General features: G+C 41.1%; 2 protein-coding genes across 4 annotated transcripts in view; one reads left to right on the top strand and one right to left on the bottom strand.

The window, feature by feature from the left end:
* Positions 1-5,173: 5,173 nt before the first annotated feature.
* Casp10 (caspase 10) overlaps positions 5,174-15,816 on the bottom strand; it is a 38,394-nt gene continuing 27,751 nt past the window's right edge. For 2 of the 3 annotated variants that reach the window (XM_004871629.4, XM_087200356.1), the window contains exon 8: positions 5,174-15,421. In XM_004871629.4, the coding sequence (XP_004871686.1) occupies positions 15,274-15,421 (148 nt within the window). In that variant the 3' untranslated portion in view covers positions 5,174-15,273. The remainder of the gene's footprint in view (positions 15,422-15,816) is intronic. The other variant, XR_002391467.2, reaches the window with a different exon arrangement.
* On the top strand, positions 10,138-12,984 carry LOC147821392 (tRNA N6-adenosine threonylcarbamoyltransferase, mitochondrial-like). The gene is made up of 4 exons (XM_087200358.1): positions 10,138-10,353; positions 10,945-11,149; positions 11,226-11,374; positions 12,798-12,984. Exons 1-4 carry the CDS (start codon positions 10,138-10,140, stop codon positions 12,864-12,866), a joined length of 639 nt encoding a protein of 212 aa, XP_087056484.1. The 3' UTR covers positions 12,867-12,984.

Raw genomic sequence — 15,816 nt, forward strand, 5'->3', positions numbered from 1 at the left:
AATAAATAGATTTTACTCTAAGCATGACAAAGCTATTAGAGGGTTTTATACAGAAGACTAAAGGGATCTGATTTTATTTTAAAGGCCATTGGGTAATGTTGAGAATGAAGTAAGGGGATAGAAAGTGGGAAGAATAGTTGGGAAGCTATTGCAGGCAGGGAGGAGCTGCACCAAGGAAGTAGCAGATACTGGGTTTTGGATCTCTGCAAGTACAGCTCACTGGTCACTGGTGTACTGAATGTGGCTGGCAGGAGAGAAAATGATTCCTGGTTTTTTGGCCTTACTATCTAAGTAAATGGTTGTGCTAAATATGGAAACTTGCCCATTTCGTAAATTTATGTAGTTTTTTTAAAGGTATTTTTAAATCCATACTTACTTGGGAACAAAAGCTATCACCGTGTTAAAATTGCTACTAACCACATCAGGAGACAAAATGGCAATTTAAATAGGCACAAGCCTAGAAATACCACTATTTTTAGCATCCATCAGTGGATCTTGCAGCGATTTTTAATTAAAATATTAATGATTTTCTATTTTCATTTCTTCTATATTTATTTATTGGAATTATCCTGTAAGAAAGATGTCTCTGTTCTCTCATTCATTCATTCATTCATTCATGGACCTGACCGTGAGTGTGTTATTCCTCGGGTTATAATCATTAACTAATTTGTTGCTAAACTGTCCCCCAGTGAGGCTCATTGGGAGTTCTTCCTAGTTGGCTCCTGTGTCCTTTTTTCCTGCCCCTATGCTTTTTTGCTTTTTAGGTTTTTGGTGTTATTGTCTACATATTAAACTATACCAATCCTGGGGTTATCACAAAATCTCCTTAATATTTGTATGAATTAGCTTTATAATGCTACTTATCTAATGGTAAGAGTTGGAAAAGCCCTTAGCGACCATGTAATTCAACACCCTACATTAGCTGAACCCTTCATTAGCCCCCGTCCCTCCAGTTCTTTTTAACACTAACAGAGAAGGATTTACAACTGTAAGATACCATATTCCATTTGGTAATGGAACTTACTTGATTTACATTGAGCCAAAATCTAATTCTTGTTCCACGTAACTCTCTAGTTATTTAAAGATAACTTTTAAACTGATAACAGCATTACTATGGCCATTTTTTTGTACAGCAGTGTTTCAAATTTCCACATCCTAACAGTGCTCTAGGTTCTAGTTTGTTTTTTACTACATAGCACTATAAAATAGGTGATAAGATGTGCTACACCTCCCTTGTTTTGGATTTTTTATTTTTTAATGCAGCCTAGTACCGCTTTAGCTGTTTTGACGGTTGCATATCACTCATTCCCCTTATGGTCACTAAAATCTGACATCTTCAACATGTAGCTCTCTTAACTGATGGCTCTCTTCTCATATACTTATTTACTAAACGAAAGGCTAAGACTTCTATTTCTGATAGAACCTTATCTTGATAGATTTTAGCCTGTTGATTCACTTTGTATAGCTATCGGTAAATCTCCTTGACATGTAACATGTCTCCCATATTAATACATGAAACTAGTAGCAGTGGCTTAGATTCTATTCATGAAGAAAACATGCAGCATCCCAGAACAAACCAATGCAGTTTAATAATCTTCAAAGAGGACAGATAAGAGTGATTTGCGAAACAATAATGTGGCTTATACATGTTAGTGTGTGAAATATGGACAGTTCAGTTCTGGGAAGACAGGCCTGAGTAAAATACTAAAACATTTGGAGTAGCGCCAGCCAGGGAAGGGGAAACAGGAGAAGAGGAATGATACTATCCTTCACTTTGCCTAGTTTTAAGAAAAACCATGATGATGCATACGTTGTTGAGTATGTTTATGAGTGGCATTCTAACCATATATGAAATGCATGAGAGTCTAAACAAACCTCAGAGAGCCCATAGGCCTTTCCCTAAACCATCTCCTATGGTATTGTAAAAAACATGAAAAATGTATACCTTTATTATAGACAGCTAAGTTAGGTAGAAATATTATAGGCAGTCAGACTGGTCTAGGCCATCAAGGGAATCCGTGCAGATGAGAACACATCAGAACTGTGGCTGGAGGTGCATCTAAAGATTAAAATCACAATGGCCAGATTCACATACTTCGCTAAGGGATAAATGGAAAGTTTTAAGATTATTGGTTCCACACTTTTCAAATCTCACATATAAATGGACCATTATCTCATTAAGGGGTGTCCCACCCTAAGTCTAAAGCTAAGACTGAGATTTAAGAGTACTAAGACAAGGGGGCCGGGGATTTAGCTCAGTGGTTCCGCCGCCTGCCTTGCAAGCGGAAGGATCCGAGTTCGATCCCCAGTACCAAAAAAAAAGTACTAAGACTAAAACTAAAGACAAGACTAAGACTGTAGATTATCAACCAAGGCTAATGATGTCATTCATAGGCCCTTGCCACGTGCCCCACCACTATTGGATCAATTGGATCAATATTAGCTAGGCTGCTCATACTTGTAATCTTACTGGTTGATTACAATCCACATTGTACCCACCTCGTGATTTTGCTCTATAAAACTTAGAAAAGTGGGCTCAATGGCAACCACTTTCAGGTCCCCTCCTGTCTCTCAGAATCTATCTCTCAATAAATTTTTCCTGCTCTTAACCTCCTTTGTTCCTTAGAATTCATTCTTGGATTTCAGGAAACATGAACTCAGTGTGTCTGACATCTAGCAGGTTGGGAACTATATTTTTTCCTCTATATCACCTTCACTTGGTAAATACCTCCTGAGACTGGTATGTGTCCTTTGTTCAAGGGAAAAATAAAATCTCTTCCCAATGTGTGTTAGTTCTGTTTCCTAATGTGTTCAGGCACAACAGTGGCCAGAAGAGCCCAGAAGACGGATTGACCCAAGGGTGGCAGTACCATCAGGAAGCAGTGGGATACACCTAAATATAATTTGAATGAAAAAAAATTTCCTGATATGAAGGTTTTATGTCCAGACTGGATTTCCATGTATAACAGAAATACTTCTGTCCTATCATTATGGGGTGGGGGGACATTGCACCCTAATGAAATTATAGCTTATTCTTTCTTCTGGAAGTTAGGAAAATAGCCTCCATAACCAGATGGCTGGGTTTGTAGTCCTAGCTCTTCATTTATTAGCTGTGATTGCAAATCATCCAAACCCTGGGGCCTAGCTGCCTGTACAATGAGGACATTAAGTACCTCAGGGGTTTGTTGTGAGGATTAAATAACCTTACCTCAATGTCTGGCACATAATAATTGCCACTTTACTGTTACACATAAATGAAATTTTTTAAAAACAATCTCCAATTAAAAATTTTTCAACAGTGTTCTGTTAATTGGGCATTCACTTACTTGTATCCACTGTAGCTTGTACTGTGTGACTTTTCAACATGGTTTGGTCATGTTTTATACTGAGAACCACACATGGTACAAGGCACAGATCTCCCAGCCCCAACCAACTTTGCATTACAAGGTTCTTGCTTACTAACAAATTAAGCCTAGCGGGGAAGAATAAAGATTCTTGGGATAAATCTACTTAAACAAATGGTCACAACTTCACAAACCAATAGAAGACTTACCAAAAAAAGTGCAAGAATGTAAGTATACACTATACTGAAAGTTGCATACACAGTAAGCAGGGACTATGTAATGCAATATGGAAAAATATTTACTCTTGCCTCTTTTATTATTTATCTTTAGATTAATAGAGGAGGCACACACAGACCTTTTAGTCTCAGTGAAGCGGGAGATTTGTTCAGATTGAATGCCCAGAAACACTTTCATTCTCTAGCATTCCTTTACAGGTTAGGGCATTCCTAGTTTCTTTTTCTGATAAAGGTACTATACATTATTAAGTACAGTTATCTCCAAAGACAAAAAAACAAAACAAAACACTAAAATGCAGCACACTGTGGATCTTAACGCTGTGCATTCAGACAAAGTCGAATTCAGCACCTCTGGATCGGTCACTAGCAGTGTGACCTTATAGAACCTAGACTTGAGTGAGCCAACACCGGGCGCGTTAGACAAAGCTGTGTGTTGCTAGGGTAACCAACTCCGGCTAAGAGTCTCTGGCCCTGTGGATGGCGTCACTTCCGGCGCTCTGCGTGCGGGCTTTTCCTGCGCGGGAGAGTAGGCGGTCGGACGTCATTGCTAGCGGGGAAAGTAGGCGAGTGCTACTAGCTGCTGTCGTCCACGAGGAAAGTGGGTGTAATGCTCACCTTTCACCAGTCCACTCCTCGTCTTCTTAGCCTTCTTAGAGCAAACAGAAAGACCAGCGCTGCCCAAGTCGCCTGGTTCACCCGGGAGCTTTCTTGGCCTGAAAGGGAAGTGCTGCTAACAGTCTGCCCTGCCCAGATCGATTTACTGCAAACCTAAATCCTGCGGAGTAACTGTGGGCTGCACTCCTCGCAGCTGCTCCAGTCCTCCGGCTCCGTTCCGATATTATTTGCTGTTTTGAACCAGCCCCCTAATTTTGACCACTCACGTGGTAGAGAAAGAAGCTACTGCACAGTGAAATATTAAGGTGGTTTAGTGATGCACAGCTAGGGGTTTTTTTTTTGGGGGGGGGGAGAATTGCTATCATGATAAACCTGTGGCAAAAGGGAGATTTAGTTCCAAAGGTTGTAATTTAGGAATAATGTTGGGTTGGAGGTGGTTTTAATCGAGATGTGTTTATTTGGGACTAGCTATATGAGAAGACTGTTGTTTCTAAACTAAGACTAAATCTTTGATTGCTTATGTGTGTTTTATATAAACTTTTTTATTCAAATTATTAAATTTTATTTTGAAAAAATGTTTCCAGGAAATGAGATTCATTTCTTTTTACCTGTTCTATTTCCCTTTGTTGAGTTTCTTAAATCACATTTTGTCTTAATAATGAAAAAATAAATAGCACTTTCGGAGAACTATCCATGCAACTGTTGTTCTGTAAGAGTACCTGTTTTATAAAGAATAATAAATAGTTCGCAAAAACAGCATAAAAGTAACAGTACAGGTTGAGCCTCCCTTAACCGAAATGCTTGGAACCAGAAGTGTTTCAGATTTCAGATTTTTTTTAAAATATGAGTGTTTGAGGGGTGGTTGGAATATTGGCATATACATGAGATAGCTTGTGGATGGTACTCAAGTCTAAACATGATTTTTGTTTAGATTTTTATTTATGTTTCTTATACACCTCATACATATAGTCAGAAGGTAATTTTTTTTTTTTTTTTTTTTTTTTTTTTTTTTGGTACCGGGGATCGAACTCGGGTCTTAGCGCTTTCGAGGCAGGCAGCGGAAGCACTGAGCTAAATCCCCGGCCCAGTCAGAAGGTAATTTTATATAGGGCACTGTTTTTAACATGCCTGTGCTTTAGCTGACATGTCGCAGGTGGCATCATAGCAGTACTCAAAACGTTTCAGATTTTGGAGTGTTTCAGATTTATGGATTAGGAATGCTCAGCCTTTAATACTAACAAATTATATATCTGTCTTTTGCCCTTTGGAAAGCATTGTCCTCATACATAATGTTATTTATATTCACAGGTAGCTAGGATCTATATAAAATTTTGATGACTTTTATAAACTTTATTATAGTTCTCTAAAACTATATATTAAAAAATAAATAAACCAGGGGCTGGGCCAGTGTTAGAGCACTTACCTAACAGGTGCAAAGCCCTGAGATTCCCTAGTACCACAAATTTTTTTTAAAAATCAAACAGTATTCAATATTTTGTTTAAGTGAATGGGTTAATCACTAATATGTTTCAAATAATGTTTGTTTCTGTAATTCTTTTTCAGGAATTGCCTATTAGAGTAGGAAGTATGTTAATATTGAATAAGGCAGCAGGAGTTTTTTCTAAACCATCAAAAACAAAAGTTTATGCATTTTTTCAAAGTTTTAATTTTCATCCCGAAATACAATATCTTCAAAAGTGGTCCTGGGAATTGAAACCAGTTGTGATGATACAGCAGCTGCTGTGGTGGATGAAACCAGAAATGTGTTGGGAGAAGCGATACATTCCCAAACTGAAGTCCATTTAAAGTAAGTAAACATGGTCTTAGTCAATGCTATCGTTAAAAAAAAAAAAAAAGTAAATGACACCATTCTTTTGTGTTTATCATGTATAATAGTTAAGTTTTATGATCTTCCTGTGTGTAAAGTTTCCAATAATTGCTAAAGAAAACCTCAAACACCTCACCCTGGCTTTTACACCTCTCCACAGTATGATCCCAACCTCAGCTACTCTTCTTGTCAAAAACAAAACCCTCATTCCCAGCTCAAATATTTATCAGTGGTTTTCTCTTCAGAATGCCTTTTCCTGTCTCCACACATATATTTCATATTCTCAACTGAAGTCCTAGGAAAGCATGACTTGCTCTATAGCCTTTCTATGTGTCTTGTCACCAGTTCAGGCTGAAGAGGTTTTTTTTTGAGATTTGGGCAGCCTGAAGAAATGCAGAGCTATGGACTGGATTAGATATCTTTATCCTCAGGTGCTTCTCTGATACCATTACGGCTCCCAGTTGTTCTTAGCTGTGCATTAGCTGCACATTCTCTATAGTTCTCAGCCGCTTAGACCTCCCCAGCCCTTGCCCATTCTAGATTTATAGGGCCATACACAATAGTGGCTTCATGGCAGTATTGACCCTGATTGTACCGGCTATTTACAGGGAGACTGTGAGGTGCACCTGCACTGGGATTCTGATGACTCCAGACTTACTATCCACTGGAAATCACACAACCCTCCAGCCTGAACCCTAGTGCTGCCATCTTGGGCTTCGTTTTTTTCCCCTATATTATGTTAATTCCTGCAGAAAAAAATCCTATTCACATTTATACATAGAACTTGTGTTGATGCTTAAATACATAGTAATACACTGTTGTATTAAAGCTTAGAATGATGCAAGGTTTATAAATGCAGATATTTGAAGAGGACTACCAGGGAGATTATGTAAATAGGTGGGCTAGATAAAAGCAAAATATCTAGAGGCGATAACTGAGCTCTAGCCAGTTGTTGCCATGCAGGAATCTAGGACCTATGTCATTAGATCATCAAAATTTTCAACCAAAAGTGGAAATCATAGTTTTTGATGTAGTATCTCAAGATTTTAAGTTATTAGCCAGTTCACAGTATAATGAAATATGCCTCCAAGCTGTATCAATTTACGTCTGGATAGTGAAAAAAACTAGTAGTTTTGGATCAAACTGGTATTGAATCCTGAAAGTATTTATTGGATCTGCGACTTTCAGCAAGTTCTTTGTCCTGATTGTTTTCACATCAATGAACAAAGATAACACCTGCCTTGGAGGATTAAAAATAATTTATGTAGGGCCGGGGATTTAGCTCAGTGGTTCCGCCACCTGCCCTGCAAGCGCAAGGACCCGAGTTCAATCCCCGGTACCAAAAGAAAAATAAATAAATAAAAATTTTAAAAAATAATAAAGTAATTTATGTGAAGAAATAGAGTAATCTTCAAATGGTAACATCCTTTATGAAAGGGACTACGCTGGGTAATAAGGTACAGTGAAGTATTATTATCCTAATGAGAGGCATGTTAAGTAGAATAAAAGAAAGCTAGTAATGGAAGGGCAGCGTAAAGTAAGAATCACTGATTTCTGACTTTCTTGAGCTTTTCTTTTGAGACAGGGTCTCACTTTGTTGTTTAGGCTGGTCTTGAACTCACTTTGTAGCCCAAGCTGGCCTCAAATTCACTCAGTCCTCTTACCTCAGCTTCCTGAATGCTAGGATTACAGGTGTGCACTTTCATACCCAGCTATCTTAAAATTTTGAACACATAAATGTGAAATTCATTTCACAAAAAGGCTGGTCCTGAGCATGTCATCTAAATTAAGTATTCCGACTAACTTAGGTTTATTCTTTATCACCATATCCAGCATATTTTATCTGTAATCCTTTTTTACAATTTACACATCTGTACTCTTATACATAGTCTTTCCCCCGGTAGACTTTAAGCCCCACGGTGATGGAGACCACCACCTTGTATCCAGCACAATGTCTGATATATCAAGTCCTCAGGAACCTGGAAAAATGATTAGGCCTTTTGTTCCTAGTTCTTAGTATAGTCTCTGGAATCTATAATACACAGAAGAGGCACAAAAAGGAAAGGAAAAGATGCAAGACAGAAGGAAGAAATGAGTGGAGGGAAAGGAACTTAAAGTCTCCGGAATTCCAAGAAAGTAAAGGTTTTGAGTAGGAAAGCAATAGGGTCAGTAACAGGGTATCTTTTATGCTATTCTCTGGCCTCCCAATATGGAATGGTCTCCAAGGACCACAGGACAGAGCCAGGAGAGTGCAATTAGAAGACTACTGAGTAGATGGTAGAGGGAGGGCTTTTTGTATTTGGTCATAGCAATGGGAGTGGTGTTAAGTGTGGAGAGTGAGAAGGAAAGAAAGGTAAAGATGAACCTTAAAACCCAAATGATTATGGGGTTATTGACACCATGACTAGAGATAGGAATATGAAAAAAGTATCTTTGAAGAATTAAGGTAAATTATAATATGTATGTGTTGAAATCAGATACCTTCTTTATATCTCCCTCATTGCCTAAAATAATACAAATGGCTTAATCAAAATACACAGTGCATGTTTAAATTTTTAAAAATTTTGTTACACTAAAAGACACATTGCTGTTAAACCTTTTCAAAATTCTCCCCTTGCATCCAACACGCATATCCCATTATTCTTCCCACTTTCTGACACAGTTCTGGAAGTCCTGTTTTTGTGTCTTTAGGAGGCATAATGAAAAATACAGTGAATACTGCTGCCCAGTATCATCCACTGGAAAGGCAGGCTTGTAAAAACATGACGGTGACCATGTGACTTCTGGCTCCTGCTGAAAATCAAAGTGATCAGAAATGTCAGCATTTTGAATTGATTCAGGACAGACTTCCGGCAGCCACCACAGCACAACTAAAGACATGAGAGAGGACTTCAGAACTGCTTCAGAAAGTGGGAAGAATGACGGGATAAGTGTGTTCAAAGCGAGGGAAAGTATTTTGAGGGAAATTACTGGTGACATGTTTTTTACTGTAATATATTTAAAATTTTTTAATATCATTTTTATCATACCTCATATTTTAACTATTAAGCATTCATTGGATGCTCTAAGGATTTTTATTTTTGTGTATAGAAGTAGTAGGTCTTACAACATTGACTGTATGGAAGATAAATTTTGAGACTCCACATGTATTTTGCACTCTGTATTTTATTGCGCTGCTCCTCAGATTATAAAGCAGTCACGTCCTAGCATATTTGTTGGCAGCAAATGTGCCGCCTCATTCTTTATACTTGGTATTTGGGGTGACCATGCATGCATTGTCTTACATGGATCAAAAATCTCATTTACAAGTTTGGAATCAAACTTTGTTAGGATTGCAAGCAATTTACTCTCCTGCTATGACCTCAAGTGCAATATATTTAAAAATAAGTTCATCTTCACAAAATTATCTAATTGTTTCTCACTGTTAGTATTTCTTTTGTCCTGGTCATTTCAGCCAAAAATCTGAATCTTTGATGCCTTCATCCATTAGTCCCATATATCCAGTTATCTATTACATTTTGCAAGGTTCTCTGTCTCTTTCTGTCCATTCCCATAAATCACCCACTTTAAGATACAATCATTTCACACAAATGTTTTTGCTGTAATCTCTAAAAAATCTCTCATCTACAAGGAGATTAATTTTTCTAAAGTATAATTTTATCCTGTCTTTCCCTTGTTCAGGACTTGATTTAATTCATCAGCAAACAAATCTGTGGGGATTTTGTGCACAGGTTTGGAAAGGTAGAAACATTATCCCCTTAATCATTTTATATTGAGTTCTTACAGTATGCTACATTATAACGCACAATTTGAAGAAGCTGAATATTTCCAGCCCTATAATGATTAATTTGGAATCATGCCTTTAGTTGCAATATTGTCATTTTTGTTTCTTTGTCTTTACAATCTTCAGTGTGTAAAAAGCTACCTTTTTGTTTCTTGCAGGACAGGTGGGATTATTCCTCCAGTATCTCAGCAGCTTCACAGAGAAAATATTCAACGAATAGTACAGGAAGCTCTTTCTGCGAGTAGAATCTCTCCAAGTGAACTCTCAGCGATTGCAACTACCATAAAACCAGGGCTTGCTTTAAGCTTGGAGGTAGGCTTATCATTTAGCATGCAGCTGGTGAACCAGTTAAAGAAGCCATTCATCCCCATTCATCATATGGAGGCTCATGCACTGACTATTAGGCTGACCAATCAAGTAGAATTTCCTTTTTTAGTTCTTTTGATTTCTGGAGGTCATTGTCTGTTGGCATTAGTCCGAGGAGTTTCAGATTTTCTGCTTCTTGGAAAGTCTTTGGACATAGCACCTGGTGACATGCTTGACAAGGTAATTATTTAAGAATTAACTTCATTGTTTCTTGTTATAATGTTTATTTCAGTTAAATAGCAATAGATGCACTACTGCTATGCATCAAAGTATTGCTCAATATCTTATTAAACAAAAGGTTCTGTCATTAAGTGCACAATTGCTGGCACCATAGCCAAATAGATTTCTTTTTCCTTTGTTTTCGAATACTACAGAGCCTCTTGCCACATATGAAAAAGACACAGCTAGTTCGATCCCCGGTACCAAAAAACAAAAACAAAACAAAGACACAGCTACCAACAGCTGAAATGATAAGAAGAAACAGTAAGGCAGGTTTTCCTCTTTGGAGTTCATCATTAAGCAGTCTTGATAACTTCAAGCCTATTTTCCAGCCCCAATAGGAGAACAAAAGTAGCGGACAGCATTTGGCCACTGCTCATCAGGTTGTCGTAGGAACAGGGTTTTCTGCTTTACTGAACATCAGCTATACCCCATATTTGTCAAAATGTAGTGTACAGCATTTTATTTTTCTATTCATTTCCGTTGCATCTTTTGGTTTCAAAATGTATAATTTATGACTTATTTTTTAAAATATATTTTTGTTTTTGATAGGTGGCAAGAAGACTTTCTTTAATCAAACATCCAGAATGCTCCAGCGTGAGTGGTGGGAAAGCTATAGAACATTTGGCCAAACAAGGAGATAGATTTCATGTTGATCTCAATCCACCCATGCATCATGTTAAAAATTGTGATTTTTCTTTTATCGGACTTCAACATATTATTGATAAAATAATAATGCAAAAGGAAAAAGAGGAAGGTATATTTCCAGTTAGTAAAGTTGGACAGATAAATATTCCTGGGTTGTGCCTAAAAGTACCTACTTATTTTTGCAGGTGTTGAAAAGGGCCAAGTCCTGTCTTCAGCTGCAGACATCGCTGCTGCGGTACAGCACACAACAGTGTGCCACATTGCAAAAAGAACACACCGCGCTGTTCTGTTTTGCAAGCAGAGAGACTTGTTATCTCAAAGTAATGCAGTACTAGTAAGTTTTGTCATCTCACATAATAGTCGTAATACGCTTTGCGGTGTGTTATTTCCTTAAGACCTTGATTGACCTGTGTTTAGGACATATCCTGGCCCTGGCAGTGTGAAATTATGCAGAGCAGAAAAGACTGACACAGTCATTTCTAGCATAGATAAGGTAGCTTTATGGGCCAGGTACTCTTGTACAGCTTCTGTCGCAAAAAACACAATGCCACATCTCTCACTGGACTTGAAAGAGGGTTTACAATAAAGAAACCAGATGCAATAATTGCCATCACTATTTTTAGAAAAGTGGGCTGGTTTCCTCCATTCTTTACTGAAATCCCTTTAAATATACTTAAAAGTCTTGATAATCTTTCTGGCTAATGTATCTTACACTTTATTCTTTATAAAATTCTATAATAGAAATTATAAACTATAGTAGAAATTATAAACTATATTGTATACTAATATTATAACCTATAGTAAAATGTTTAAGTAATTTGAAAAGTTAAATATTAAATGAATGTTAATGGCTTTTTCAAGTTTATAGTAAAGTAAAAATGTTTACAGGTAAAAATTGCAGGATCTAAAAATATTGGTCCTGAGGATAAGTCCACACTCTACCACCCAAGAATCCCAGGCTAAGGACAACTTGACCGACTCACTTAGAAGGCCGAGTGATCTTGTGTGACACAAACACTGTCCACTGGGACAGATGTCCACACTGGTTCACCACAGAGCCTGACCATTACCAAAGGCTACTGCTCAGCGACCACTGCGTCTGTGTCACACTGCTCATCAGTGTTGGGTCTGCTTGGTCACGAGGTCTAGCACCACCTGAGCACTGTGGAGTATGATGTGTTTGTTAGGGTTGGATCTTAAATGTTCCGAGAGCTCATGCACTGAAGGTCTGGTCCTGGCCAATGGCACTGTGTAAGGTGGTGGACACCTTAGGAGATGGGGTCGAGTTGCAGAATGAGGTCATTTGGGGTGTGTCCTTGAGAGGTATATCAAGACCCCACCCTGTCTCCTTCCTGGTTTTCATGAAATGAGCATCTCTGCCCACCATATGCTCCCCACCACCACCTGTTCATTGCAGGCCTTGAGTGATGGACCCAAGGAATCATGCACTGAACCTCTGAAACCATGAGCCAAAATGGGTCTTCCTCCTCTGAAGGTGAGGTGCTCAGGTATCTGTCGGAGTGGTGGATGGCTGACCAACACAGTACCACTGAGGCTACTCTCCATGACTTCAGGCCTACCCTCTCCCATGGCATCAGCCCCACCCACCTCCTCCCAGGCTCCTGAAGCAAGACCAGCAGGAAGCTGTGATGACCAGTGGCTCTAATAACAAACACTGGTAGTACCAGCATTAAATATCAGAAACATGTGTATAACACCTTATCAAAAGTTTTTATGCCTTTCATTTTGTTTGGTAGGACCCAAACTTCTATGAAAGAATGAATGGGAGAGAAAAGAAACAATCAGCTACATCTCTTATAGGATAAGCAAACCTAGGCAAACTGCAGGAGCCTCACTCAAATGTTTCCTTCACAAATATCTGGGCCAACAACAGCTGTAGCTACTACCAAGCAGCTGTGACCAAACCAACTGTTGCTCCTGGACTCCAAATTCAACAGATGTGCACACGGAAACACTTCATCCAGACAAGGATACTGCTCAACACGATCTGGGAGAAGCAAGTCAGGAATGATTATCTGTACCTGACAACCATGGCTCACAGGCATGAATGTCCAGGTACTGGCTGGAGGACTCTACAGAGACTTCATGGGGCATTTTCCGATTCTAGAATTTAATCTTGCAAAAGCACCACGCTCTAGCAAAACAGAAACAAGACACAGACCACAGGTGCAGGACATCAACATCAAGTGCTTCTGAGGAGATTTCATCAGTGGTGGGAACTGGACTTGGAGCCAAGAGCCGCCCTGCTGTGCTGGGGACCCTGGGAACCAGGGGGACCCAGGCCTGGCTCCAGGATGTTGGGGCATCGCTGCTGTTAGATGTGAGGGACCTTGAGTCCTGCTCTCTCCATCTGGTTCCTAACCACAGACTCTGCCCCAGGGGCACAATTCAGTTTAAATGGGCACCCTGGGGCACACTCTCCCATCCCCACCACTAATGTCTCCCTATAGAGAAGGCTCAGAAAGAGCTTGACTTGGTGTCTCAGCCCAGAGCTGCTGTGCAGAATGGAAACCCAAGCCTTGGATCTCCAGACCCTGTGCTCTTTGTACCACACCAGCCTTTACTTGAGTCAGGGACTGCAAAGTGGCCACAGGCTACGTGTATCCAACTAGACAAAAACTGTGACAGCTGGGCATGGTAACACAGGCCTGTAGTTTGGCACTCGGGAGGCCGAGGCAGGAGGATTCCCATGAGTTCAAGCCCAGCCTGGACTCACAGCGAGACCCTGTCTCCAAACATGACCAGGTTTTAGCCTTGACTGGTACGAGCGATGCTTGGGAGGCCCATCCCGACGTATGATCAGTCTTATTCCCCGATCAGGCAGGCTACACCCAAATTCACGAAATGATCAACTATGTGGTAACAGGACTCCTATAAACACTTCTCAGCAAATTCACTGGCCGTGAATTTGGGCTGCATGTAAATAATTATAAAGCCAAGCATTCCTGAGAGCTCTTCCTCCTCATTCTTTGGCTCTTCCACGAGGACCTCCATCCCCTGTGCAGTCGTACGTCCTGTTGTGCCCCGTGGTGTTCTAGTCCACCCTGCTGGACGCAGGACCCTCTCCCACTGGCTGGCGGGGCGTGAGCGGGTCGCTTTGCCTCCTGGGCCTCGGCTGCCTCACCTGTGAATGGAGGTCTCCACCATGGGATTTTCCACTCCCTTCGATCAACCCTTCAAGGATTCACAATATGTTTCCAGGACTTCAAAAGAAGTTCCTCTTGGAGTTAAAAAAAAAAAAAATCAAAGTTCAAGTACATTAAAATATTCAAAACCTTAACAGAAAAAGCCTATTGGTTTCCATACTGAGCCACCCCAAGACACCTTCAGACACTCCTCTGGTCAAGGGGAGTCCAGCCAGCCCTGGGACAGCGTCTGGCCTCGAGCAGCTTCTTTCCCGCCCTCTGGACTGAGGAGCATGGTGTTTTAGTGACAGGGTGAGGGCATTTACTGCGGTCCACGCACCACAACTGCTGACCTGAGAACACGCGCCCTAGAGCAAGCCCTGTGCAGCCTCGCCTGAGCCCAGTGCTGCCCACATGTGGGTTCCAGGCACACGAGGCCACACGTCCCCTTCCTTGCCTGCACCAGCCAGCGAACTCCAGCTCCAGCACCTGACCAACAGAGTCTGACATCAGGCTGTGATGATGCCATCCCCAGGTCAGCGAGCGTCTCTCCTCACACTGAGCTGTGTTCTCCCCACAGCTCCTGTGTGGGCAGCGCCCTTCCCTAAGCTAGAGACAAGCTTGTGGTGTAGACCAAATGTTCACCTCCCTGAATGTGAGGAAAAACTTGGGAAAGGGGAACACGGGGAGGACGGGTCATGAGCTCTTCGCCCAAGGTACAAGGCCATTGGAAGGGACACAGGATGGTCGTCCAGAGAGGAAACCCATGCTCAGTCGAGGCCAGCAGTTCTTAAAGGAACCTCGGAATGAACCTGCCCGCCAACCTGGGCTTCATAGCCGGTTGTCCTCTCTCCAGGGTGCACAACCAAAGCCAAGCACACAACCAAGTCTTCAGGAAAGAAAATTCCCCAACATTTAGACTTGTAGGAAGGAAAAAAGCAAAACAGAATCACCATTGTCCCAAAGCAAGGCATTTTCCAGCGCCGGGAGGCTGGCTAGCATCCCTCACCAAATCCCGGGCCAGCTGAGTCCTAGGAACAAGAAAGGCCCCATCCAGGCCACGGAGCTGATGACAACTCTGCTATGGTCAGAGTGCTTCTGAAGGCACGGGGAACACCAGCTTCTTCCTGAGTGTGAAGGCAGGCTGGGGCATCTGCTTCTTCCTCCCGCTGGCGTCTGCCTGCTGGCTCACATCCTGGTTGACGGCCGTGAGGATGGACAGGATGTCCTGTCGCCTGCAGGCAGAAACCACACCAGCTCTTACGAAGAGCCAGAGCAGGCAGACAACGATCACCTGAGTACCACCCTCTCTCTTCTTGGCTGAAGAGGGCAAAAGGCTCCACATGACACAATCCTGCACTTTAACACTTAAAATGCAAACAAGAAGTTTTACCCAGGACGTACACACCGTCACAGCAGACAGTGGAGCGTGATCGACACCCTAGGAGCTCAGGGGAGAGGGCGCTGCTGGCCCAGAGGGAGAGAGAAGCCTGTGGAACAGACGGCCCTGAACCCGGGTTGGCAGGACAGGTCGCCTTTTCCAGAACATTTTGGAGGTGGCGAGACAGATGTAGGATCTGGGACAGAACTCGGTTTTGAATTGCAGCTCTAGTGCTCGGTAGTTGTGTGT

The sequence above is a fragment of the Heterocephalus glaber genome, unplaced genomic scaffold, assembly GCF_053883595.1.
Source record: "Heterocephalus glaber isolate CG9 unplaced genomic scaffold, H.glaber_assembly_v1.0 deba00001743, whole genome shotgun sequence".
Taxonomy (NCBI): domain Eukaryota; kingdom Metazoa; phylum Chordata; class Mammalia; order Rodentia; family Bathyergidae; genus Heterocephalus; species Heterocephalus glaber.